The 26,348-nt window shown below is 30.8% G+C and overlaps 5 protein-coding genes across 18 annotated transcripts in view; 2 read left to right on the forward strand and 3 right to left on the reverse strand.

Moving 5' to 3' along the window:
- LOC126873803 (DENN domain-containing protein 5B) overlaps nt 1-11,099 on the reverse strand; it is a 74,815-nt gene extending 63,716 nt beyond the window's left edge. For all 7 annotated transcript variants that reach the window (XM_050635049.1, XM_050635051.1, XM_050635048.1 and 4 more), the window contains exon 1: nt 10,792-11,099. In XM_050635049.1, the coding sequence (XP_050491006.1) occupies nt 10,792-10,909 (118 nt within the window). In that variant the 5' untranslated portion in view covers nt 10,910-11,099. The remainder of the gene's footprint in view (nt 1-10,791) is intronic.
- An 801-nt stretch (nt 11,100-11,900) lies between these two features.
- LOC126873808 (coiled-coil domain-containing protein 22 homolog) lies at nt 11,901-15,906 on the forward strand. 2 transcript variants are annotated; one of them, XM_050635056.1, is made up of 7 exons: nt 11,901-12,088; nt 12,590-12,761; nt 12,840-13,140; nt 13,213-13,457; nt 13,544-13,960; nt 14,045-14,485; nt 14,592-15,906. In XM_050635056.1, the coding sequence occupies exons 1-7, from the start codon at nt 12,036-12,038 to the stop codon at nt 14,709-14,711; spliced, it is 1,749 nt and encodes a 582-aa protein (XP_050491013.1). In that variant the 5' UTR covers nt 11,901-12,035; the 3' UTR covers nt 14,712-15,906. The 2 variants fall into 2 exon arrangements, with proteins under 2 accessions (XP_050491013.1, XP_050491014.1); XM_050635057.1 differs by having other exon boundaries at nt 11,906-12,088; nt 12,601-12,761.
- LOC126873814 (28S ribosomal protein S27, mitochondrial) lies at nt 15,905-17,476 on the reverse strand. The gene is made up of 2 exons (XM_050635070.1): nt 16,396-17,476; nt 15,905-16,318 (listed from the first exon to the last, which is right to left on the reverse strand). The coding sequence occupies exons 1-2, from the start codon at nt 17,464-17,466 to the stop codon at nt 16,034-16,036; spliced, it is 1,356 nt and encodes a 451-aa protein (XP_050491027.1). The 5' UTR covers nt 17,467-17,476; the 3' UTR covers nt 15,905-16,033.
- A 291-nt stretch (nt 17,477-17,767) lies between these two features.
- LOC126873819 (WD repeat-containing protein 61) lies at nt 17,768-19,629 on the forward strand. Its single transcript, XM_050635089.1, has 8 exons — nt 17,768-17,916; nt 18,014-18,123; nt 18,191-18,360; nt 18,462-18,700; nt 18,786-18,879; nt 18,949-19,042; nt 19,133-19,304; nt 19,409-19,629. The coding sequence occupies exons 1-8, from the start codon at nt 17,914-17,916 to the stop codon at nt 19,508-19,510; spliced, it is 984 nt and encodes a 327-aa protein (XP_050491046.1). The 5' UTR covers nt 17,768-17,913; the 3' UTR covers nt 19,511-19,629.
- LOC126873802 (uncharacterized) overlaps nt 19,609-26,348 on the reverse strand; it is a 114,205-nt gene continuing 107,465 nt past the window's right edge. For all 7 annotated transcript variants that reach the window (XM_050635044.1, XM_050635040.1, XM_050635043.1 and 4 more), the window contains 2 exons: nt 25,648-25,912; nt 19,609-25,499 (listed from right to left, as the gene is read on the reverse strand). In XM_050635044.1, coding sequence (XP_050491001.1) covers nt 21,120-25,499; nt 25,648-25,912 — 4,645 coding nt within the window. In that variant the 3' untranslated portion in view covers nt 19,609-21,119. The remainder of the gene's footprint in view (nt 25,500-25,647; nt 25,913-26,348) is intronic.

A 26,348-nucleotide genomic window follows, 5' to 3' on the forward strand; every position in this document is an offset into this window, starting at 1 on the left:
AATCGTTTAAATAAAGTGATACAGCTCTCTATAAAGTCTAATCTAACTCTGCTGCATCGCTCCAATTTTTATATATGTACATACGTATTTCAATCTTACTTTTGTTTTAGCAAGCAAAAATATATAGAATATAAAGAAAAACGAATCAGAATCAAAGAGAAAGTGACGCATAGAGAAGTATTTTCAAAGAGCTGGTCAAAACCTAGAAGATATTCTTAAAATATGTGCGCATATATGTTCTTATTAAAAGCTTGTGCCATCTATATATTCTGCGTCAAAATAATAAATTATCTTGCTTAAACGTAATTTACATACAAAAATAATTTTACGCAAATATCCTAACAAATATTAGTTTCAATATAAAACATAATATTCAACTAAATGTTGATAAGTATTTAGTATTTCTTTTTTTTTTTTTTGAAATAATTAAGTGAAGTAAGAAAAGTATTACAAGAATGATAGCAAAAGTAAAAGTAAAATTGATAGTAGCAGATTAATACGATTCTTAATTTCCAACTTGTAACTTGTTACTTGAATTATAACTTTCAAATTTAAAAACACCCGATTTTCAATAAGAGATACTCAAAATAAAAATTTGTTAAAAATTGTCAGTGTTGCAAAATGAAATTTTCAATTTAAAACAAGTACTAAAATATGTCAAACACTTAAAGAAAAAAAAATTAATTCATTTGTAACATTGATGCCAAAATATTGTCAGTTTACCGTAAAATGAAACAAACGCTAACATTGAATGATAGATGTCATCGTTTGTCTGAAATAATCTTTTATGTATCTATTGTATTGTCTCCAAGTCCAGCTATGAGTAAAAAATTAACATTGTAGATATAATGAAGCTGTTAAAAGCCTAATTGTAAAAAGAGAGGTTAAATTACGTGTTAAATGTTATAAGGATCTAAAAGATTAATAAAATTCTCATTGAAAAAACATGAACATATCCCGAATAACAACATATAACAGTACATACATAAAAGTTTCGCCCTAGGATATCGGTAGAATAAAATTATAAAAGGAATTCGAGTAAATATACAATACGTGACATATGATCAAACGGAGAAAGTCAGTTTATCAGTCATTATTATCAGGCTATTAAATGTTGATTATTTTTTCGAACAATTTGTATGTTTTCTGGCGAAATGGATATTCTAATACTTTCGTAATATTCATTCTCAATAAATTCACAATAAATTTGTATACATCTGTATCAAAATTACATTTTATCTTGCCAGAGTATTAAACTGTCACGCTATGCGACGTACGCAATAACATACATATTTACAATATTTAGACATATTTCGATAGTGCCTGCAATTCTAGCAAAATTGCTTTCTTGGATAGTTTCAATTCTACTGCGATATAACAGCAAACGTGATTGCACAGGTCTATATGTTTCCTGTTAAAGTAAAATGCATCGAAGACTGTTACAAGTTAATGCAATGTATTCTTCCCTTCTTTTCATTATACCGTACGCCGAATTATGTATGCTCAGTTAAACATACACGTATCTAACCACGTTTGCTTCAATTGAGAAAACAGTTCGCAGAGACGAACGGCAATTAAATGATTTTATTGTGGATTAGATATTATACTTAGATTATATGTTGTCTTATTATTTGTTGCGTTAGTTCTTAAATTAACTCAATATCACTTTGGAAGCTTCTCTTTTTTTATGGATTACATGTGATCTTGGTATTAAATGAATAAGTAACTAATTAAATTTTATTAATAAAATATGGACATTTCTTTTACGATTATGTTCCTGAAATCACAAAAGCTTCTAAATAATATATATATATATATATATATATATATATATATATATATATATATATATATATATATATATATATATATATACTTTTTTATTTGCTTTTATAGCAAAAATCTATATTATCGTAAAATACATATAATCGAAGAAATAATACAGAACTATACTACTATAATACTATACACTGTACATTATACTGCAACACCGCTGAAATACCATTCGTAACATTAATTTTAGAAGAAATAAAAAAATAAGTTTACAAAAATTGATGTATGTACAATTACTATTTATATTCGCACTCTATACAACAGAACAATTTTTGTAAAAAGGGATCGAATGATTTGACTTTTTTCTTTTTTTGATAAGCTAGAAGGTCTAGTTTATGTATAACACATAAATGTCCAAAATGTGTTTAAATTTTCATTACAGAGCCATATAAAAAAGTTGTAGAAAGTCTCTTAAAAATTTTTTTACGTCACCTAGTAAATAAATTCTTCCAACTTCCAAAAAAAAAACTCAAGTCATTTGGTTCAATTCTGAAAATGTTATTCTGTTTTAAAGAGTGTATATAATATGTACATCTACGTAAGCGATTCTCCTCTTTAGCACAACATTTCTATCGTACTTTCTCCTGCATTTATTATGTCTTTTATTTTCATCGTTATCCTCATTTTAAACTATATGAAATAATTACCACACCGAATATGTGCGTATCTATAATTAAACTTTCCAGAAGTAATCACAATAAGAAAAAGTTTTCTTAAAACTAATCGAATCAAACGATTTCTTCAATATTTAAGAAACATGTGGAAACACAATTTACTATATTTCCATGGATACATATGTTCTTTAGTAAAAAAAAACTACGAAAATTGAAAACTCTACTATCAAAACGATACGTGTATGTAACGTTTGACAATATTCACATAATGTAATGTAAGTAAAAATATATTCCACTAGTTTATTAAAAATATCCAATTAATATATGCAGATACGTAAGACGAAAAATCTATAATAATTTACCATAGATTTATCAATATCAGGGGGATTATGTAATCGAAAATAATATTAATAATAACGCAGAAACGAGGAATAACATGAAATAATCAAATTGCATTGATGTCTCCATTTTCGAACAAATTGTGTTTAAAAGTAAATATACGAAAATTTAACTAATTTCTAACTACATAGGTACAGACAATCAACCGAGGATTACATTACTTTACATTATACATTATATTACATTAACTAATTTCTAACTAGATAGAAACAGACAATCGACCGAGGTTACCCTAGATAACAAAATATAATAAGTTAAAGATTGATGAATTGATTGAATAAATTGATAAGTAGAATAAAACTTTGTATTTAAAGCTTCGTTTTGACAAAAGGGAAGTTTGGAAAGTGGAGAAAGTCGTTTTGTAAATATCGAGTCAAAAATAATTCAGTACACATGTACTCGAAAAATTTTTTAATTCTAACATATTTTATCAAGAATGAGACTACAGGCGCAAAAATTTTATTTCACATTTTCGACTTATCTTAACATGTAGTATAACTTCCTGTTAATTGTTCCAAACTCTATCTACTCAATGTTCATGTTTCCAAACTCTATCTACTCAAAAGTGAAGCCTGTAACGTAATTTTATTACTCTTGACTTTCTTCTAGTTTTGAGCTATGGAATTTCTCTGACATCACCTATACCACAAATCTAAGCCCACAGTATAATTCTTATACAATATAATATAGAGTAAATTGTTTAAGTAATCTTGTTTATTTTCATCTATCCCTGATGAAATGATAATTTTATCAAATATATTTTCTCGTACCATTTGCATATTTAATGTTTTTTACAATATTCGCACACTTTGTACAGAAATTTTACCTTTCATAATAACACTTTGAAATTCACTTAAATACATATCGGTAAATATCGATAATGCAGATGCTACTAATAATTATCGGCAAGCTATCGCCACGATAAATATCGATTTCAATATTTATCGGTTCATATGAACCATTTAATCATTGATGTTTCTGGTAACTTTAAAATATATAGACTCTCTTTTATAAGATACATTGCTCACAAATAGTTGCAAAGTAGAATTTAATTAAGAAAAGTCATTTTTCTGGCTTATTATCATCCTCCGACAAGCATCGTTTACCATAACGAAGCAGACGTATTTAATAACTGAACTTTGCGAGCGACTGGATCGATCGAGCCATCTCACTATACCAACATATTAAATCGACGAATGGGTGAGTTTGAGCATACTGGCTGCTTCTATTGGGATTGGGAGATATGTAAATCTATTGTACCCGAAATCATCCAAACCACAAGGTAACAAACCTGTAAATGATAACTGTTTTATTTGATACACTACTATTCATTTTTAAAAACATCTTAAAATAAATTTATCTTCTTCTAAAATAAAATTATCTTCTTAAAATAAATTGTATATAATTCGAGAACAAATAATATTAGTAATACTAATAATAATAATATTAATATTAATAATAATATTAATACTTATAATTTACAAAACTATTTGTTTATTAGCAGATAATATATATCTATCGATATAAACATTTTTTATATAAATAATTTAGGAAATTAACATGTATTATTTCAAATTTTATATTTAATTATTTTATACTTATTATTTTATACTTAAAATAAAGGTTGTAGGAAAAAATACATAATGAGTACATCTTTGTTGATTAGTTGATTTGTTGAATTTAATGTCACCTTATAATTAATACTTAAATATAAAATAGATAGAAGTGAAAAGAACCTGTTAGATTCAAAGATATATTTAACGAAATGTAGAAGTTAAAAGTATAACTATTATTTTATTGTATATTTTATTGTAACAAAACTAATTTTGAGATCAAATAGAAAGATAATTTTTATAACAGGGGATTAATTGACAATATATTGAACTTTAAAACTATCTATATATGGAAAATAGAAAATGTGACATATCTTTTTCCGCAGTTTTCTTTTATTGTTAGCATGTTATTATTAGTACATAGCAAAAATATAATTTCCCTTTTCATTTTCTGACATTTACGTCACTTGATAACTAAAAGACAAATAAGAAGAAATATTTTAACATAAAATAATTAAAAGGGGGAATAACTTGATACATTTACAGACACAAGTCTTTTGAAAGTAGAAAATATATCTACGATGTTTTTTAAGAAATGAATAATATTGACATCATTTTTATGTTAATTTAATTTAAGTGATACTAGTGTGCAGAAAGAATAATCTTATTAATATTTTTGTAATGTTCACGAAGATGATAAAAATACATAATCTCAAAGTCAAATGAAAATATAGCTTTGATGTGAAATTGTATCAAACTACTTATTATGTTTTTCACCAATGACTTTTGCAAGAAAATTGCAAGAAAAAAGAACAAATAAATATCTATTAAAAATCTAGCCCGTATAACATTTTTTAAAGCTGCGTTTACTATTTAAAAAATGTTTTAATATAATAAAAGTATATTATTAGGAATATATTTGATGTGATATCTTAAATTCAATTGATTAAAAAACCTTAGTTAGATAACATCCTAACTAGATTATTAATACCGCGCTAGACAAATAAATGAACTTCGTTTCGAAACGCTCTTGCGTTCTGATTAATTTTGTTACCCTTGAGGGTGTTCAGGCTGCTCACGATGCATTGCACTGCATCTGTTGCAGCTGCTCTCAGCGTGCAGTATCTTTAGAATTCCCCTCCGTTTCTTTGTCGCACCGCGCTTTATTCGAGAACTTTCTTTTTTAGAAAAACTCGAGGAAGCTACTATCACGAAATATATCATACGGAAAGCTACCTAACTTTTCCTTCTTTTTTTCCTTTTCTTTTATTCTTACAAATTTTCTTACAAATAAAACAAGTTGCTTTTGTTAATAATCCAAATGCTTTTTCATTGCTTATAATTATCCTAAGATACAATACGTATAAAACAATTTTTGTAAACATATAAAGCAAAAATTTTGTTTTCATTAATAATTTAAATTTATCGTGTATTTGTATAACACATTACGACAATAAAAAATGTCTTTTTTTACAAACCAAATACATTTTACGGATCGTTTATTTTATCAAAAATCTTTCTAATTAACAATTTCATTCAATTGTCAATTCTTTTATATTTACATTTTACTCCAAACTTAACTTCATCCACTAGTATTCCAATTTGCCATAATTTGTGTACAGTTCTACCAGAGTTCATATTTTAGCAAAATTATATTTGATATAAAAAAGTGGCTACGCAATTTTGATAAGATAGCTATTATGAAATGTTTGATATCTGAAAATTAAATAGGTTTCATCAGCAACTCTTTCAACGCGTCGCTAAGAATATTCATTTTTCGCGACACGGCTAAACACGTCGAACGGATGAGGTCGAAGGTTACAATTCAACGAAAGCGGGAATTATCTCTTTCTTGTTGTCATTGTTCACAATTAGCCTTTGTTCGTCGCGCAGAATGAGATACGCTTCTAGGGCGCGCCAGAATTACATTTCAATTTATAGCCCGAGTATTTTTCAGCCGAACGTTGGTAAAAGTACAAACTGCGTCTCGTTTCATGCCGCGTTTCTTTCAATCTATACTGGCAAAGTCTCCACGCGTACAACATTCTTTTATCCCTTTCGGATAAGATTACAACGTTTACTTCTGCATAAAGAAATTCGACAAAAAAGAAAAAAAAAATTTCCCATAAAAAAGAATTGGAGAAGTGTAGAAACACTTTACGTATTATTTATTTTTAAAACATTCAAAATTAATCTATAAAAAGAAGTTAATTTTCGAGATCTTTTCAATATTTTGGATTTTCTGTAGTATTATAATTACTATATAAATTTGGAAATTGAAAAATTTAGACTAAAACTGAAATTTTTAATGACAAAGAAGGTAAAATAATATCTATTATAATCTAATTATGATCCAAAACTTTTCTCTCAAAACATAAATAATTAAAACTTAAAAATTTCAAATAGATAAATACACTTGAAATATTCTAAAAGTAAATTAAATTCCTTTCAGCAAAGATTCGCCTAACTAAAACCTCATAATTGTCTCATTAACAACTAATTGCTAATCTATTGTAATTTTCTTGTAACTAGGAGCTTAATTCAGGTCAAAATTATTAATTGAAATCATTACTTTATATTTGTTAGGAACTTAAATCATAAACGTAGAATGTTAATGTATAAGCTATAAGTATAGAAGCTAGTGATAAATTGCGGTATGATATAGTAGAATATAGTAGAATACTAATACAGTAGAATACAGCAATATAGTAGAATATGATACACGACGATGCACACGCGTGTTGGACTTAACAACCGTAGAAATTCGTAGCGAAACAAGTGTGTCGTAACTCAATACTAGCCACTTTCATCGGCTAGCGCGCGAGTTTTCAGGATTGAGTTACGCCTTACGTCCGTCCACCTTGGAAAACTAACGACATTACATAAATTCTTCCAAGAAGCTGACACGATCGACTAAGAACGACATTTGATGCTCTTATATGAGAACATATGTATCTCGTTTGAGTACGTCTGTTTGGAAATAGTAAGCACATATAACTTGATCAAAATATGCTTCTAAGGACAAAGCAATTACTCATTTGTAAATTGTTTTGTTTCATTGATATCCAACTGGAGATTTTATATGTATTTAGCAAAAGAATTTAATAAATAATGAGAAATATAAAACATGATAATAATACTGTAATTATGTATTGGTTGTATGTATGATTAAATTCAAATTATATCTACATACGGTTTTAATCACGAATATCTGCCTATACCTATTGAATTTTGTACATCTAACTTAACAAAGAAACTAAAAATGCATTTTGTCATAAAATGATTTATATTTACATAACAACACAATTATTATTATTATTATTGTATATTTCTAACAGGAATGAAAAGAATTGAAATCTTGGGATAAAATTAGATACAAAATTATACAACTTTTTAATTTTTTCAACATCGAGAAGATAATAGAATACTATTGATGCTTACGAAAGACCTGCTAGATATTGATACATACATTGATAAAAATATAATATTAAGCCTTTTTTTTATCTCACATAGGTATAACACTATATGTATCTTTTGTAACATTGTCTCTTATATCTTTTTTTAATTCTTATTTCTTAATTAAGGTGAAAACGAATAAATTGTATTATATTTTATCAATATGTGTCTTTGCGCGTCGAAAGACTTCGTAGGGCTAATATTTTCACCATATCTAATATTCTCCATTTAGGAAGAGTACGTTTACTTTAGTAACTGACTATATATAATATGTATATAATTCAATAATAACTGACGCGCCTTATCCCATATAATAAATTGCTCTCTTTAGCAGAACCTTTGTTTCGTGTTTTGTAATATGTATGTAATACAGGGTGGTTGGTAACTGGTAGTACAAGCGGAAAGGGGATAATTCTACGCGAAAAAAGAAGTCGAAAATATAGAATAAAAAATTTTTTTTATTTTTTTTTTTTAATTTTTCCATTGAGATAACGATCTACAGTGAGATCCGTTATAACGAAACGTGTTAAAGTGCACGCATACCGAGCGAAAATTCAAAGTCGATTTTCTCGAAAACAAAGCCTCAAACGAAAAATTTTTATTCTATATTTTCGACTTCTTTTTTCGCGTAGAATCACCCCCTTTCCGCTTGTACCACCAGTTACCAACCACCCTGTATATCTGATAATGTATTTATAACACAAATGAGTAATTCTTGTTTCGAATACAAATGACCAGAAATGGAGACAATAGTAAAAAGCGATCTTTAATTGTATTATGTAATATTTAAGCAAAAACCCGCAATTGCAATTTTCTCTCATTTTTTATTCAAAACTGCATTTTCACAACTTCCTATTCCCTACCATATAAAGGAAGCAAGTCTTCTTTCGAAGTATTAGTAGTAAATAGAGTATAAAGGAAAAATAAACGTGGCCGTGAAATGCTAATCTAAATAAGCATTGCGCCAAGTTTGTAGAAATTACGTAAATAAACACAAGAAGCTGCGGCCAATCGCTATAACAGAACGGATGGTCATCACTCCACACGTGCAGTTTCTAATGTGGAATTTTCTCAACGATGACATGCTACTACGTTTTACTCTGTAAAACGATCTTCCGAGTCGTTCTCAGGAAAAATCGTTCAAACGAGAGAAACATCTTTCTTCCCAAGAAGATCCGTTGCTTCCTGTGCCCTCATTGTTCGCGTTTCCAGCGGTTTTGCACGGCTGAGTGTTGCTAACCGTCAGTCGACCAACAGTAAAATATTCAACAAAGTTGACTAACAAATTAGGCTAGTAATTGTATTTTCAACTGCACCACCCGTTTTCTAATCTTGCTACGAACTATTAATCATTGCACATAAACAGTGATGTTTACAAGTTTTGTACGAAAATGAAGACATTGGATAATTGGACACGTGAATAACCGAAATGTAATTTCGTCTCGTCAATTATCAATTTATCGATAACAATCAGTACACCTAATAAAGTATAAGCACCTAATATAAATCGAGATAAATTTTATTGCTTAAAATAATATGTTATACAAATATTTCGTAATTTAATTAATAATTCTATTTATAATAATGTTATATTCTCGTGGTAAAAAAATTAACTGAATAGATAATACCAAAAATTTTCATTATACCGATATATTGATATTATATCATAAAAAATATTTATTAAGACGAAAGCAGTTTGGGAAATAGATTTTAATAAAATATACTGTACTACTGTAAACTGAAATACGTATTGTATAATTTTGACTGCTGTGTTGTAAATCAGAATAAAAATGTTTAAGACTTGTTACTCTATTTGTAATTAACTTGAAATTACGAGTAACATTAGAATTTATTTCGCCAAAAAATTATTTTAAGGTAACCTACATACTTGACACTGCTACAAAATGGAATCGTTTAATTCTAATTATTATTTTAGTACAAATAACAAGATAATCTGAACATATTTTTCTCTAATGTATCTATAAATACGTATACCTAAATTATCAAAATAATAATTATATAATAATGTACTAATGATAAACGAATACTGTTTATTGCACTTAACATTTAGTAATATTGATAATGGCAACATGTTGAAACGTGCAATGAACATCCTCTTTACGGAAGATTAAAATAAGCAACTGAAAATATCGATTTAAGTGGCATTAAAAAATATGAAAATAAAAATACACTATGAACTTGATTATTATCGAGCGTATAAGGTTCTATAAAATGTGGCTTCCTTCTATGTTACTAACTTAACAAGATTATATATGATATGTTGACATTGATGGCTATTTGTATTTGAAAACATATCAAGAATAAAACATTCATTCAGGAAAATATTATTACAGAAGATATGCTATCTAACACACTTGAATATAAGACGAATATATAAAATTTTAAAAAATATTTTATCACTTTATATTACGAGAAGATACTGACGATGTGTTTGGTAGAACTGTCAACGAGTCCGCTCAAAGGGATATTTTTTATAAAGGGTACAATGGCATCGATTGAAATTCACGTGTCAATCACGTGCAAATAAAAGAAGTAGTTAAACAACCTATGCTTTACATAAACCTCGCTCCTTAATTAACAAAGAAACTAATCTTACAATCAACAAAAAAAATTCGATAAACCAAGAATGAAAAGATAATGAGAACTAATGAATCTTTTTGGACTCTTGAATACAAGCTATCTTACAGACTTAAATAACTGACAGTGCTCCGTGATATTATCTATCATTGCGCAATCTAGCGATTTCGAAAATTGCAACAGTAGCACAGTCTTTCTGTCAGACCATAAAAGCCACCGAACATTCATAACAGCGATTCCAACTCTCGTTGGATATTAAATAAATACTAAACGATTCGTATCAAGAAGACCATCTTTCGTTTTACCAAAAATGCTCAGAAAAAGATAGTGGAACTCACCGAAATACTTGTCTGGCTCTAGGCCTGAATCTTTGTCTAATCCGCATATGACAAAATAATCCGCGAATCTCTGAGGATGTTGCTCTGGTCCGCGCATTATTCCCAAGCTCCCGTTCATCTTACCCGGAGAAAAAGGTCAGATACGGCTCACCTCCGCGGTAGACGAAGAAGCACCCTCACGAAAACGATTTCCACATTATGGACCTCCACGAAACTGTCATTTCACGCGACAGCGAAACAACAGCTGATGTTGACGCGTACAGAACGTAACGCACGACTCCGCGGAGTGCGGATCTCGCCGCGAATAATTGATCTTTACTTTGTCACGTGAACTTGCCTACAAATCGATTCTCGTAGTCGGGGCTGAAAGCTGGCGCGTAATTTTAAATTATAAGATCTATCCGAATTTACAAATTAAAATACTGAATACATACAAATAAATCGTTTCATCATCATTTAGATTTCTATATTTTTTCATTTTTATTTGATTTGAATTTGTTCAACGAGTCCGAGTATTGGTTGATGTTCATTGAGAAATAATATTTATTGAGAACTTTAACTTATAGTCTTTATATAAAACAGAATGCCTACGTTATTATTTTCCTACGTTATTTTTGTAAATAATAGATTTGTGAAAAAGATAGAAAAGGATAAAGTTTCACTGTGGTTTAAATAAATTTTTTAAAAGATAATTTATACAATTGTTTAAAACAGTATGAAGTAATAATCTGAACAATTTGTACATATTATATATATATATATAACAATTTTTATCTTGATTTCCAATCACATATTTTTGTACAAACATAAATAAAAGCAAAAATTAATTATTATCACGTGATAAAAAATTTTCAAGATTTCTTGGTACAATAATAAATCTAGTTATTTATTTACATAAAATACAAATTTAAGAAAAGATTTGTGGTTGCTTTATAACTTTATATAATATTACATTATATGTTATATATTATTTTCATTTTGTCTCAGTTATGGTCATGAAATTTTATCTCTTTTTCGAGGATTATTATATAAATCACAGATGAGAAATAATGAAATGATTAATATATGTGCGTGTAGTATAAATACATTTCGCGTTGGTAAAACTGATAATTTATCGCGCCATCTGTACAATAGTGCACAAATGTTTGTTCACTCATGGACAGGTTAGATTTGTGCAGTTCAAGTTAAATTTCTTTCAATATAATAATATAGTAAAAGAGTATAGGATTTTCACATTTTTACGGATGATGGAGGAAGTTGACAATATAATTATTCATTCATTGCGTCAAATAGGCTGGTAAGATCTATTTTCTGCGACGTTTTATGCATTTAATAAACTCTTGATATCTGATGTCAACCGGTTTTATATGACTGAAAGTGGGCGGTGATATTTATGTGAATTATATTTTATACTTCCAAATGATAATTTGTAATTTATTTTATCAAACAGGAAGACATTACGATATTACTTAAAAAAAAATATATATATATATATATATATATATATATATATATATATATTTCGACATTGAAACAGTGTTTGCAAATACTAAATGATTAAAAAATAGTTGCAAAAGTGTGATATAATTTTTGAATTAATTGCAAGATTGTATAAAAAAATTTATTTTAATTTGTTCTACATGTATATTGCAGAGTTTGATTATCAACCTAAATAATATTTATTTGACACATATGTTATGTAAATTACATTACTTAACGCTGCTTTAGCAATTCAGAATTAAATAAAGTATTATTCATATAAAAATACTTTGCAAATTTTTAACATCAATTTTTTTAGTGACATAACAGAGAATATAACAAATCTCAGTGGTTTTAACACAGAATTGGTAGTAGAGGCAACGGTAAAATGTTTAGACATAATAAGACCAGGACTTGGATTATCAACAATTTTACCTATAAATATGGCAGCCAGATTTCGACTAGGTGCTACACTTGCTCAAGCATGTTCAGTAAGATTTTATAAACATATAAATTATTTATGCAATTTTGATATTTTAATTTTATTGGCATCTTGTTTCTAAATTTAGGAATTAGGATACAAAGGTGATATTGGTTATCAAACATTTTTATATAGCTCAGAAGCAGACCTAAGGAAAGTTTTCATGTTTCTTATTGAAAAATTACCGAAAGAAAGTGATAAACCTCTAAGCGAACCTGTTAGCAATATTGCATTACTAGAAAAATCTATAGCAACTGTAATAACACAGAGTCTATCAGTTTCATGGTTACCACATTATTGCCATACAAAAGGATTTAGAAATAGAGGACGGGCAAGAATCGCTTATAAATCTGTGAATTTAGAAGTTCCAAAAATGGACAGTAAAGAAGGTAATATTGCTTACATTTAATGTATTTTAATATTATAATAATATTTTGATTAGAAAATTTTGTTTGTCATAGAATATCAAGATTATTGCATACATTATCTGCAATCTGTGCCTGAGCAAGTGCAAAATGAATCATCACTTCTACCTTCTTTGATATCTTACAATGCAAGAGCTCTTCATACACATTCAATGAGTATTCTTGATCAAATAAATTGGTTAAATAAACAATATTGCGATAAAATTATTGAGGCTAATATATCTGGTGATGTTAATTTTCTGAATGGAAATTCAATAAAAGATAGAACATTACCTTCCAAAGTAAGCTTTAAAAATATTGATAACGATGTTCACACAGTCTCATTCTAGACTGTTTTATTAATTGTTTATTATCTTTCTGTATATAGCAACCTCAGATAAAAGATAATGGCACTAAAGAAATTAAGATTATAGAACAAAAAGTATTAAATAAGATGGAAAAACAAGACTTACAGATAGAAAAAATAAAAATAGAATGTGAGTGTTCCAGAAATGACATAGAAAAATTGCAAGATGCAATCAAGAAGCTAAGTACCAGTGTAGCACAAGTAACAATAAATTATCAAAATGAGGAGAAAGAGTTAACAATTAATGAAGAACAAAAAAAGATTAAAGCAAGAATTTATGATCTGTTTCAAGATGGGGAAGAAAATATTAAGAAACTAGAGACAGCAATTGAAGTTACTACAAGTAAATTAATCAATTTAGGTAATCAGTGGGAGAAACATAGAGTGCCTCTAATCCAAAAGTATAGACAAGAAAGAGAAAAGCATTCTACTAAAGCTGTAAGTACTATCATCGTAATATAAAATAAAATTCAAATTATTCACGTAAATTCAAAATTTCATGCATTGAATATATATATTTAGAGTGTAAGTCAGAAGAAGCTCGATGATATTAAGTTACTAAAAGAGAAGGAGAGAGAATTACAAGAAGAATGTCGTAATAAAGATCAACAATACTCACAATTAGTAATCGAAGTTCAAAAACTCCCTAAAGAAGTGAATAGGTCCGCATATACTCAACGAATTTTAGAAATAATTAACAATATTAGAAAACAAAGAGATGAGATTAATAAAGTATTAGCTGACACGCGTGAAATCCAAAAAGAAATTAACACACTTACAGGCAGATTAGAAAGGTCCTTTACTGTTGCTGATGAATTAATATTTCGAGATGCAAGAACGAATGAGGCATCAAGAAAAGCTTATAAACTATTGGCCACACTTCATTCTGATTGTAGTGAACTCGTAAGTTTAGTAGAAGAAACAGGTGCGACTATAAGAGAAATAAGAGACTTAGAAGAGCAGGTAAATATTGTATAGTATAAAGGTAATAATATCTTTGAAGATGACTTTTATATTGCTGTCATATTATTGAAACCTAATATAATTAGAGAGTTATAATGGATTTTAGATTGATTGTGAAGCTACAAAAAATGTTGGAGCAAATTTGGAAAGGATAACTGCTGATTTGAGACAAATGAAACAAGAAACAGCAGAATTAACGGCACAATTACAGAGTAAAACTTCGTGATTTTTATATAATCTGTGATATTACGATATATTATTTGTAATAACAATGACCAGGTAAAGTTCCATTAACACTTTGACTGCCATGTTGGTCATATATGACTGGCCACAGTTTCTCCTGTGACGCCACAGTGGTCATTGGTGACCAGAGCGCTTGAACTTCTTACAATTGTAAAATGTATGAAAATTGACAGTTAGGGCATTTTGAATATAACCGATAAATAGAAGATACTTTGAAACAAAAAGTGCCCCATTGAACAATTAAACACTTTTATTAGAATATCAATAAAAGAAAATGCGAACAAATCTTGCATCTAACACTGCACTGTGTTTGCATCCATATCTTTGAGGGGTAATCTACGAATATTATTATAAACACAGCTTAGAAAATAATCGTAAATGCTGCTTTATAATCATATATATAATTGAAGTTAGAAGTGTGCACATACCTTACTATTATATATAGAATGAGCAAATACTGTTTACTAATATCTTCTACACATCTCAACATCTGAACGTTTTGCTTACAACGAAATGACAAAGGCGAATGGTTTGTTGAAACCAACGAAGCCTTGTTATAATATGTCGCTATCAACTATTACCAAGGCGCCACCTTTTGCCATTATATGCTTTGAATAATAAAAATACTCCCATGGCGTCTTGAGCAAAACGTGTGATTTCGGCGTGGCAGTCAAAGTGTTAATGTTAAAGATAGAATGAGCTAAAGCTTTAATTAGAAAATTTTTACCAAAAGTGAAATTATATTATTGCATTTACAGAACATTCCTCATAAACAAATACGATTACGAAGACCAAATTTTATAGTTATGCAGGATTTGATATATTGCTGCCTATAAAATAGTTTTTAACAGTTATTCTAAATTTAAAAGTAACTGTTAAAACTGTGCCTTGGCCCAAAGTTGTGTGTAACGTAAAATTATACGTAATTCGCTAATCGTGTTTATAAGAGGGCCAAGATGTGACATAAATGGATTCAATATCAACGCTCAAACGGAACGTTATTTGCTACAAAGCCTAATAATTTTTTTAGCATAAACTTTAATTGTACAGTTAACTTCCATATTTCTAAGAAATAAGTGGCTTTGGAGATATCCGCTATAAACTTACATAATAAACATTTAAGAAAATACTTTAAGGAATTATGTACAAAATATGAGAGATAAATAATGTGATACATATTTTTACTGTTTTTTATTATTATAAACCCTTTATTCATAGTTTTCGAAAGTATTTAATTTATTAAGGTTTTAACTATACACATTTATTAAAAAATTATAAATATGTCAAAAATTACTCTTTCTGAATTTAAAGCATTGGTGGTATATATTCTTTTTCTCCTTCTAATTTCTTCAGTTTCCTTTGAGCGCCATGTTTGCTAAGGAGTTTTTCCATATTTTCCTTTTCCTTTGCTTCCATTTCTTCTATCTGTAGTTCTATTTCTTCTTCATTTTCAAAGAAAGTTAAAAATCGTTCTTGTTTCTTCATTTCTTCTTTCAATTTGTTTATTTCCAGCAGTTTGGCCTCTCGATTCATTTCCTCTATCTGTTTATCTAATATTAATTGTCTTTTTCTTTCCCATTCGGTATATTTCTGAAATATTAAGCAAAATAATAAATAATAGATTTAATTAATACCCGTTTTGTATTTTTTAATGTATTTTCAATTACCTGCAACTGATCATTTATATCTATATCGTGTTGCTTTTCAACCGCAGATTTAACATTATTTTCTAATGCTTCAATTAAATTATCCTTACACAAATTCTTTTCTTTTAACCCATTGACTTCTAACATTAATTGTTCAAATTCATTTGTTGCTTTTTCTTTATGTACTTTTTCTTTGTCATTTTCAATTAAGTCAAAAACTTCATTGTAAACAATATCTCCATTGAATTCATTTAACCATTGTTTTATTGACTTTGATGCATCTTGATATTTTTTATATAATATTAGACCTCTCAGTTGACAAGTCCTTCCTAGTGTATTATTCATAAATTTTCCCTGGAAAGCCAGTGTTTTTCCAATTAAATCAATTGGATCAGTAAGATCAAAATGGTCATCAAAGAAAGGATTTCTAAGATAATTCACACGTATTTTTACTTCTTCTTTAGTATCTTCTATTGGTTCTGATGGCTTTTGCCATGTATCTGTATGTTCTAAATATTTATGACAAGCATATATAGATAGTGCATTAGTTATCAAGTTGTCAGTATCCTCTTGCAACATAGGCAAAACAGCAACTTTTACGGCACTGGCATAATCTTCTTTTTTTATATATGCATCCATGAGCATGTTGTAACACACATAATCGGGAAAAATACCATATTTAAGTCTGTCATGTAACACATTCATAAGTTGTTCAGTAAGATCATTATCAAATAAATATCTTATGACAGCATGATGTGTTGAATCTAAGGTATTTGTTGTTTCTGCACTTTTTCGTAGTTTCTGGATTATACTCAATAATTCTTCTACCTGATCTTTGCTTCGTATGGTATTTGCAAATATATCTATGTCTATGGCACTAACTTTTCCATCAATAAAAAATTTATTGTCCAAGGTTATAAATAAATCCTCCGGTTTGTATTTTTGGAGTAACGGAAATTGCAGACGAGCTTTCCATGCATTCTCGCACCGGTACGCTTCTGATAAAAAAGACCGTTTTTGCACCACAGTTTTGTGGAACTCATGATACAATTTTCTACCAGACCTAAATATTTTCAACATTTTGTACTCCATTTTTTGTCATTAGATCATATTCTTAAAAAGGTAGCTTTGATATCTTTTTATTTGTGCAATCAAATCAAACAGAAAGGTTACAATTACGATTGTAATATAATGTATAAAATGAAGTATGTTATGTTAATTTAAATGTGCACAGTACTAATAAAATCAAGCTGTAATTCTTATTTACGCGTTTCTATTTACATTACCCATTATAAACTATATATTTCCCAAAATTTTGAGAGTACTTTCAATATAAACACATTTGATTTCAATGAATCCAGCTGCCTGTAAGTCAGCTGCTATCGCGCATACGCGTGTGGTGAACTTTCGGATATTCAAGTTATATATGCGTGTGTTTATAAATAGTTAGTATGTACATATAGTTAAGAAACAGTGTATTTTGTATTAGATCAAAATCATTTTTAATCATTGTTTGGGAGATAATAAATACTTTCTGGAATGGTGAGGAATATAAATGAATTTGCAAATTATCACGATATAAAGGTTATGTTATTCATGATATGCGACAGTTGCAAAGACGAATTAAAAATTTTTTCAGTATTCGATAGTTAATAAAACTGAAAATGCTCATGAAGATAGCATTTGGACCTGTGCTTGGGGCTGTTTAAAGAAGAAAAAGGAATTACAGCAGGATAATGAAGATTCACGGTAATTAATTTCGATGTATTTTTTATCATTTATATACTTCTGTACAATTTTCTTCATTATATGGCAGTGAATCGATGCAGTTTAATGGGAATGAGACAGTCGAATATTTAGTAACCGGTTCAGTCGATGATGTCGTCAAAGTTTGGGAACAAAAAGACAAAAGTTTACAACTAAAATATAAATTAACTGGTCACTCGCTTGGTGTGGTATCTGTTGCAGTTAATTCAGATGGTTCAAGTGAATAATTAATAAAAACACAAAATTATTTGCATGTATTTTATTTTAATGAATATATTAATGTTAGCAGAGCTATATGATATGTACACACATGCTTCCAGAATGTGCATCAAGTTCACTAGACTCAAGTTTAAAACTATGGAATTTGCAAACAGGAGAGAAAATATCAAGCATTGAAGTAGGTCCTGTAGATATTTGGACAGTGGTATTTTCTCCAGATGATAAATTCATTGTATCTGGTAGTCATTCAGGTAAAATACATTTATATGGAACAGACAGTGGCAAACAAGAACAAACTTTAGATACCAGAGGTGGAAAATTTATATTGAGCGTTGCCTATGTATGTATTTTAAACATTTATATTGTATAATTTTGTGCAAAAATAACACAAGATAGTTTTTGTATTATATAATTACTTATTTTAGAGCCCTGATGGTAAATACATTGCTAGTGGCGCAATTGATGGGATTATCAATATTTTTGATGTTACATATGGAAAAGTTTTACGTACATTGGAAGGTAATAACAAATTTTGTTAATAAGTTATTGATGATTTACAATTATTAATATGTATTTGAAATATTTTAGGTCATGCAATGCCTATCAGGTCTCTTTGTTTTTCACCAGATTCTCAATTACTTCTTACCGCATCAGATGATGGACATATGAAACTGTATGACGTGTAAGTAATTCATAGTTTCAATTCGCATAAAATAGAAATATGATTAAAACATTGAAACATTAATATATTCCTTCTTATTCTTACATATAGAAAAGATGCTAATTTAGCAGGAACTATGTCAGGTCATGCCTCATGGGTACTTGGTGTTGCTTTTGCTCCAAATGGTCAACAGTTTGCATCTAGTAGTTCAGATCATACAGTTAAAGTATGGGAACTAGCCCAAAGACAATGCTTACATACATTTAATGAACACAATGATCAGGTGAGATATCGTATTACATACAGCATTATGGAATTTTTATTGTAAATCTATAAAGCAGAAAAAGTAATCTGTGATTTGGAGTTGTGAGCATTTTGCTTTTCTAGGTATGGGCTGTAAAGTACAATCCACAAAGAAATAACATGATTGCATCAGTATCTGAAGATAAATCCATTAATCTTTATGAATGTCCATTATATGACAAATAAATTTTTGTATAAATATGAATAACTGTATATTACTTTATGTATATTACATAACTTTAAATGTTATGTTTTTATATAAATGTAATATTAAACAAAATAGATATTAGTATCTATAAATTTTATTGTACTGTAATTATTAATATACAAATCATTAAGATGTCTGCCGAATCTAAAATACAGTATAACAAAAGATGAATACTTAAAATCTAAGTAAAAGACGAAGATTACAAAAGAACCCTGAAAAGGAATTCTGGTGTACAGATCAAATCCTGTATGAAAAAAAAAATATAAACGTACCCTGATGTGGTTCCAAGTTGGAAGAGTTAAATCTAATTAACTCGAACTGGAACAGGGTATAAGACTTGTGTAACAAATACGTAAACAATGAATAGTAAAATCTATTCTATATCGTGTCAAACAGTTTCCTTCTAATGAAATTTTAGATTGATCGGGTGCATGTAGAAGGGAAGATGACGCGATATAGAAACAAACTTAAAGTATCGTACGCATTAAATGCTTCAAATAATAGCAAATTTTCCAATGAAACTAGAAAACAAATGAGAACGTGTGAAAGTAAAATTATTAAATGGCATGCCAATACCTTAAACTTTCCGATCTATAAATACATAATTGATCCGTACACACTCTTAATTGTACCTACATGTATTTTAGAAAGGGTAACAATCGAATCAGTAGACACTTGTTACATGCAAATCGATTTTTTTATGTAATACATATATGACCAAAATAGAAGCTATTTTAACTGTAAATTTTCAAGTAGACTAGAAACTTAAAGTAAGGGTTTACAAAATTTTGTCTCTTCACATAATGCCAGTTTAGCGTTACTTAGACCGCTACATCGATATAAACATCACTACTGCTTTTGTCGTAACATTCTGTTGCACTGAAAATGTCCAAGTTTCGTCCAAATCTTCATCGTGCTTCTATCAGTCTTTAAAAAGTAATTAGACTTTGTATTCAATTGAAAGAATACAAATCAGTTTACGATGGAAACAAAATACAGATCTTATTCCTTGCAAATTTATCTATTACGAAGATGTATAGCGACATATTTCCATATACATCATGAGTCGTAATACATATCACTAAACTTTCTACATTCTTCATCGACGTTTAATATATACAAAATTGAATTAAATAATCGAGCATAATTACTGCTACGTACTACCGATTTTTAATTTTCTTCGTAATTATGGAATTTCTCAATATATGTATATACAACACGCAAAGTGAATAGGAATGATATATCAGGATTTTCGGCTATGTCACATTTTAATTATACCTCTTAAAAAAAGGGGGAGAATAAAAATTGCATTGCCAATGCACATGCAACGAAGAAAAGTATTCAAACGATTATTCTTCTTATCTTTAGTGTGTAAAAATTAATGAGATGCCATGAAGATTTTCGGTGTCCTTTAAACGATGTGTGAGGTAAGAAAGAAACCTTCAACTTACTTATCAAGTATTCGTAATATATGTACTGCGTGTTGATTTACGATCAATACAGCAGTAAATCAAATGTACAATGACTAGCCTGAAACAGAAAAGCAATACTACGAAAGAAAGTTGTTTACTTTATAACAGGCTCTCACTATACCGTTGTTACTCTCGTAGAAGCTGTGACTATGTCACTATGACAATCTGTCACTCTGAATTTGCTTTCAGTTTCATCCGGCGTTACTTTGGCTATTTGCGAAGGGATATCTTGCTTCGGGTTATAATTAAAAGGTGGGACAATGGCGGACGCGGGTGTACGCACACCGGACCCATTAACGTATGTTTGTGCAGAACCTTCTGCATTCGCAGAGTCTACTCTTATAAAGGAACCAAGACGTGATATTCGTTTCATAGGATCCACCTCTGCCGTGGAGGATTCGGTATGCTGTGATTTTCGCAGAACAACCGAGGTGTCAACTACATCTACGATGTCTTTCTTGTACGTAGAAGCGTCATTGGACTTTACAGGAATCTTGCAAGGTGCGTCGTTTGCGTTCATTCCGCTCAAGTCACAAGAGTTTCTGTATTTCACTTTACTAGGTTGTACGCCCATTACCAATGGCCTCTTCAATTTCGATTTGTACAAAGCTGATTCCGGATTATCATTCTCTTGGGGCACTCCTTCGAACGTGGAACTACGAAACAACCTAAAAGCTGGCGGATTGCTCACTGGAGATGGGGTATCCATCTCATTAGCACAATTACCAGGCTGTAGCCACTGCCTAGTATCTGGTTTCTCAAACCGTTGCTTATTTTTACTCTCCTCTACCTTTTTCCAAAGACTTGCAATTTTACTAGTCGCTTCCTTTGCCAATTTTCTAGTTTGCATTCCGGTCGAGGAGTTGGATACAATACTGGAATTACTGTTAGATCTCTGACCAAGAGGACCTACCTTTCGAAAGACTTTACCGCTTTCTATCTGTGCAGTACTTTGATTATTGGCTGATATTTTTGGAGTTGCAGTTGCTTTTCCTGTAGGTAATCGTTTTGGAGCTACCAGTAATGGTAATGCTTTCGAAGATTGAATCTTCTCTGAAGCGTTTCCCTTTGATGATTTTGATTGGTGCGCTTGATGTGTCTTTGGCGTAAGTTTTGGTTTCCCAGTTGTTGGATGTACCTTGGATGTTGCACCTCTAATGGGTTTTGCGATTTTCGTTTTTATCGGCGAAGGAGATGAAGACTCTACGGTGGGCGCATTCTTCACTTCTGGTTCGTCTTTGGTAAATGTTCCTTGTCGTTCCAAGGGCTTAATCGTTACGTCCGTCTTAGTTTCTTGTTGATAGTTCGAGGAAGAACACGTTGGAGGTGTGCTGTGTCTCTTTACGGACTTTGTGAAAGTTAATGACGATCCTTTCTGAGGAACTGATGCTCTTTTTGCAGCCACCGATAAAATCTTCGTTCGTTTGTCATCTGTTGAGCTGGGATTCATTTTAGGACTTATATTTGATTTTGTTGATTCTTTCGTCGCTGTACCTGGACTATTGTTACTTTGTCTCAATGTGGTAGCTCTTGTTGCTCTTACAATAGGTGAAGTGTTGCTACGACCTATAGGTATTCCACTGACAGGATTCACCTGTTTCAATGGAGACGATTGTGGCGTTGGCTTTCGCGTAATTGGATTTGAGTAGAGAGCTTTTCTTCTCCCGCGAATGGCCTTTGGACTTTCTGGGTCTGATTTATCCGTAGCGTTAGAATCATTACTGGGATCTCTCACCATTCCTGGTTTAATTATTCGGGGCCTTTTTGTTTCTCTAGGTGGTCCCTCGGTATTATTAGATTCATCTTCGCTCTCAGTTTCCACATTATCTGTATACCTGATGTCTTCTTGCGACCTGGGTTCTTCGATCTCGATTGTTTCCTTATGAGCGTCCTCTGGTTCTTGTACATTGTCCATTTGTCGAATACACGAACCTATCAGTTTTTTAGAAACGCCGTTGACAAACCGCATCCGTAGGTTCCGTTCTGATTCTGATTCATTTGATACTAAACTAATAGTCTCGCAATCTAGCAACCCATCCTCGCTAGTTTCATTTGTCTTATTTGATTCGTTTAATGTATTTAACACGATGGTTGCATTTTGTTCCAACATGGTTTGAATTTCATCCGATTCGATAGTGTGTGTTGAATCTGGTAATCTATCTTCTACCGCGTTTGTAGTAGTATTACTTTCTGTATCTCTGAATATGCGTTCTGAATCGTTCAAAGTTCTCGTACGATATCTTTCCCTATTCTTCTTTTGCTCGACGCGCTTTTTAATCAACGTTTTACAAGTGGATAGTTTTGACAATGTGGGGATAGCAGATTTTACCGGGGACGTTGCTCCCGTTGTCTTTTCAGAATTCTCTTGTTCATAAGTAGCATTAACTTCCTGTTGATTATTTTGATCTTGATTCATGTCGGGGAAAGGATTTTCCAATACCTGTGTTTGAAACCTGGCTCTATCTTCTTGTCTACGTTGTTTAGGTGTCAATTTGGAAAAAGGTGAAATTTTTCCCCGTGCAATCTTCTCCTGTACTACGTTTTCCTGTCGTTCTTCTTCCTTTTTATCGAGTTCCGCAGCTATAGTATACGTCTTATATCTTTCCTTGGCCAAAGTTCTTTTCTGCTTTGGTGTTAAATTTCTGTGTAATCGCTTCCTAGGCGTGGACTCTGCCGAGCTAGTAACGCAGTATTCAGACGAAATTGGTGTAACTGCCTCGTCGGTATCACCTGCTTCGTCGATCCTGTCTATCATCACAGGATGTGGAGCTTCTTCGGTATGTAATTCCGCGTCAATACACAACGTATCGCTGCATATAGTTTCTGTAGCTTGTTCCACTGTTGACTCATCCATTTCACACACTTCATTGAACAGCGAAGGTGGATTGATGTTCTCCAGATATTCACTCAAACTATTATTTGCACTATTCTGCATAGCTTCAGCGTAACGCATGCACGTCATGGATAGCACATTTGCGACAGGTTTTAGTAAGTCGAAAACGGCGTCGCTCCCGCTTAAGTTCTGCGAGTCTTGATCCTTAGAATCTGCCACCTCTGATGTAATACTGGCCACGCTTAACATACTATTTTCCATGTCGCCAACGTCTAGTAACTCGTCCATCATTGATGGTGGTTTGACACTTTCTAAGTGCGAACCAGTACATTCGTTCAACAAATTTTCGAGACTGCCGGTGTGACTCTGAGTTTGACTCAGAGCTCTTTTAGCTACGACACCCAAAGGAAGAGATTTCTTACGACAGCTTCGAGAATCTGTCGAAGATATATTCTTCGCCTGGATTGGAGGCAAGGACGTAGAATTACACCTGTCTCGATTAACGAACGACTCACTACAGTCACCCGAACCTGCGTAGCTAGCTGTCAGTGATAGTAAGCTTCCCATCGAGGAAGGTGGTTTTATTGCTTCTAAATCCATCGACGTCATACTGGTTGTATCTAGTTCGTTCTGTCGATTCATTTCTGCGTCCACCGCTTGAGCCAATTTAATCGCTTCTCTTTGAATAATTTTTGAATTGGTCATGTGCCCATTGTCGCTACTTACTGTTTCATAACACTCCGAGGTGATTGTTCCTGGTTCTTCTGGTACATCGCTTTTAAATGAAGCGATTATAGGGGCACTAATACTTATGCTAGGAAAAGATACATCATTAGGAGAATCTTCATTCCATGTATCACTCAATATGCTCTGTTTCATTGCGCTCGAATCTCGTTCTCGAATTGCTTCCGTTTGTTGCACGAGAGTCGCAGTTAAGCGATCTAACGAGGCAATCATAGCATCAGGATCCCTTTGACGCCGATATACATCTTCCTTCTCCACATATTTCGCTGATTCTGCAGATTTCTGTGCCAGTTTGTGCTTTGAATCAACTTTTTCTTTATTAATGCCATCTATTTCACACGTGTCATTGTACATTTTACTGCTTTCATCAAAATTATTAATTTTTCGCTCCCCAAATTCACTGTCGATTTCATTCATCGTGGTTTTATTTATCTGGATATTGTCCATAGTTTTCGTTAATCCAGGTTGTATACACAATTCTAAAAGTGCGTGTTCTGATTGTTCCACGGAATCGATCGATTCGCTACTCTCTGAATCTGTTACTTTAGTATAAGATTGTTGCATAGACGAATTCTCAATCGCTTTGTCTTTTAATGTTTTTGATGTTTTATCATTTTCCCACTTGGCAGAATCATCATCTATATTTTGATCATTTTCAATAACATCATTATGTATCAGAGACGACATGTCTTCATTCGATTGGGTGTCGATACTAGATAGATATTGCTGCTGTATAGGTTCTGTGTTAAACACTACTGTTTCATGTAATATCGGGCTATTCCTCAAGTTCGAAGGTAATGAGAAATTGCACAGACTATCATTGCCTAATAATGAACCGCGTTCCGTGTTTTTTACTTTGTCCAACTCATTCTGCAAAACTTGATTCGATTGTTGCATTGGAATTTTAGTTTCTATCACCTGAAATAAGAAAATTCGATGTTTATAAGATATGCGCATTCTTTTGTAAATTTCTGTTGTAATGTTTCAAATAACGCACGAAAATAATTAAATTCTGAAATTAAATTTATAAAAATATAAAATTGTGTGCACGAAATAGATATGTCACCTTTTGCATAAATTTGGCCGTACTTTGACTATAATCTGACACAATATTCATATTCGATGAGTTATCATTAACGTTATCAGTACAAATATCGGGATCTACCATTTCTTCAGATCCCGATTGTTTTGTATCAAGACTGTTCATGGTAGAATCGACAGATGAATTGCAGTCCATTTGATCTAGTGCAACGCTTGTTTGGTACCTGGCAAGATTGCTTTCATTTCGCGGAACTTTTTCAAAATTATTTCCTATAAACGAATGCCTATGCCTAAAAAAGGAAATAACGTAAGAATTATTTTTCAATCAAAAATTATTTGGTTTAGCGAAAATAATAAAAAAAAATGTGGTAAATGTACATGTCGAACTCAACCTCTTCGATTTCGATGATTTTTTAATATATGGAGCACAATATATAATATATTCGTAAAAAACTGTCGATACAGTGTTTACTACAGTGAATTTTACCTATAATCATGCGTCTGTGACAGTGTATGCATCAGTATTGGTTGCCAACCATTGCTGCTTATCTTCTGTTTATGAACGAGACTATGGTCGAGCTTAAAGGCCCTGTGCACAATTATATATACTTGCGAGGCTGCAAGGAATGTCTATTACAACTCAATTAAAAATTAATATGATCGATGTATGTATTGGATTTAAGTCAGATTTCCCAATTCGGCCGCTGCTGAATTATAAAAATAATA

This window comes from Bombus huntii, chromosome 15 (genome assembly GCF_024542735.1).
Source record: "Bombus huntii isolate Logan2020A chromosome 15, iyBomHunt1.1, whole genome shotgun sequence".
NCBI lineage: Eukaryota > Metazoa > Arthropoda > Insecta > Hymenoptera > Apidae > Bombus > Bombus huntii.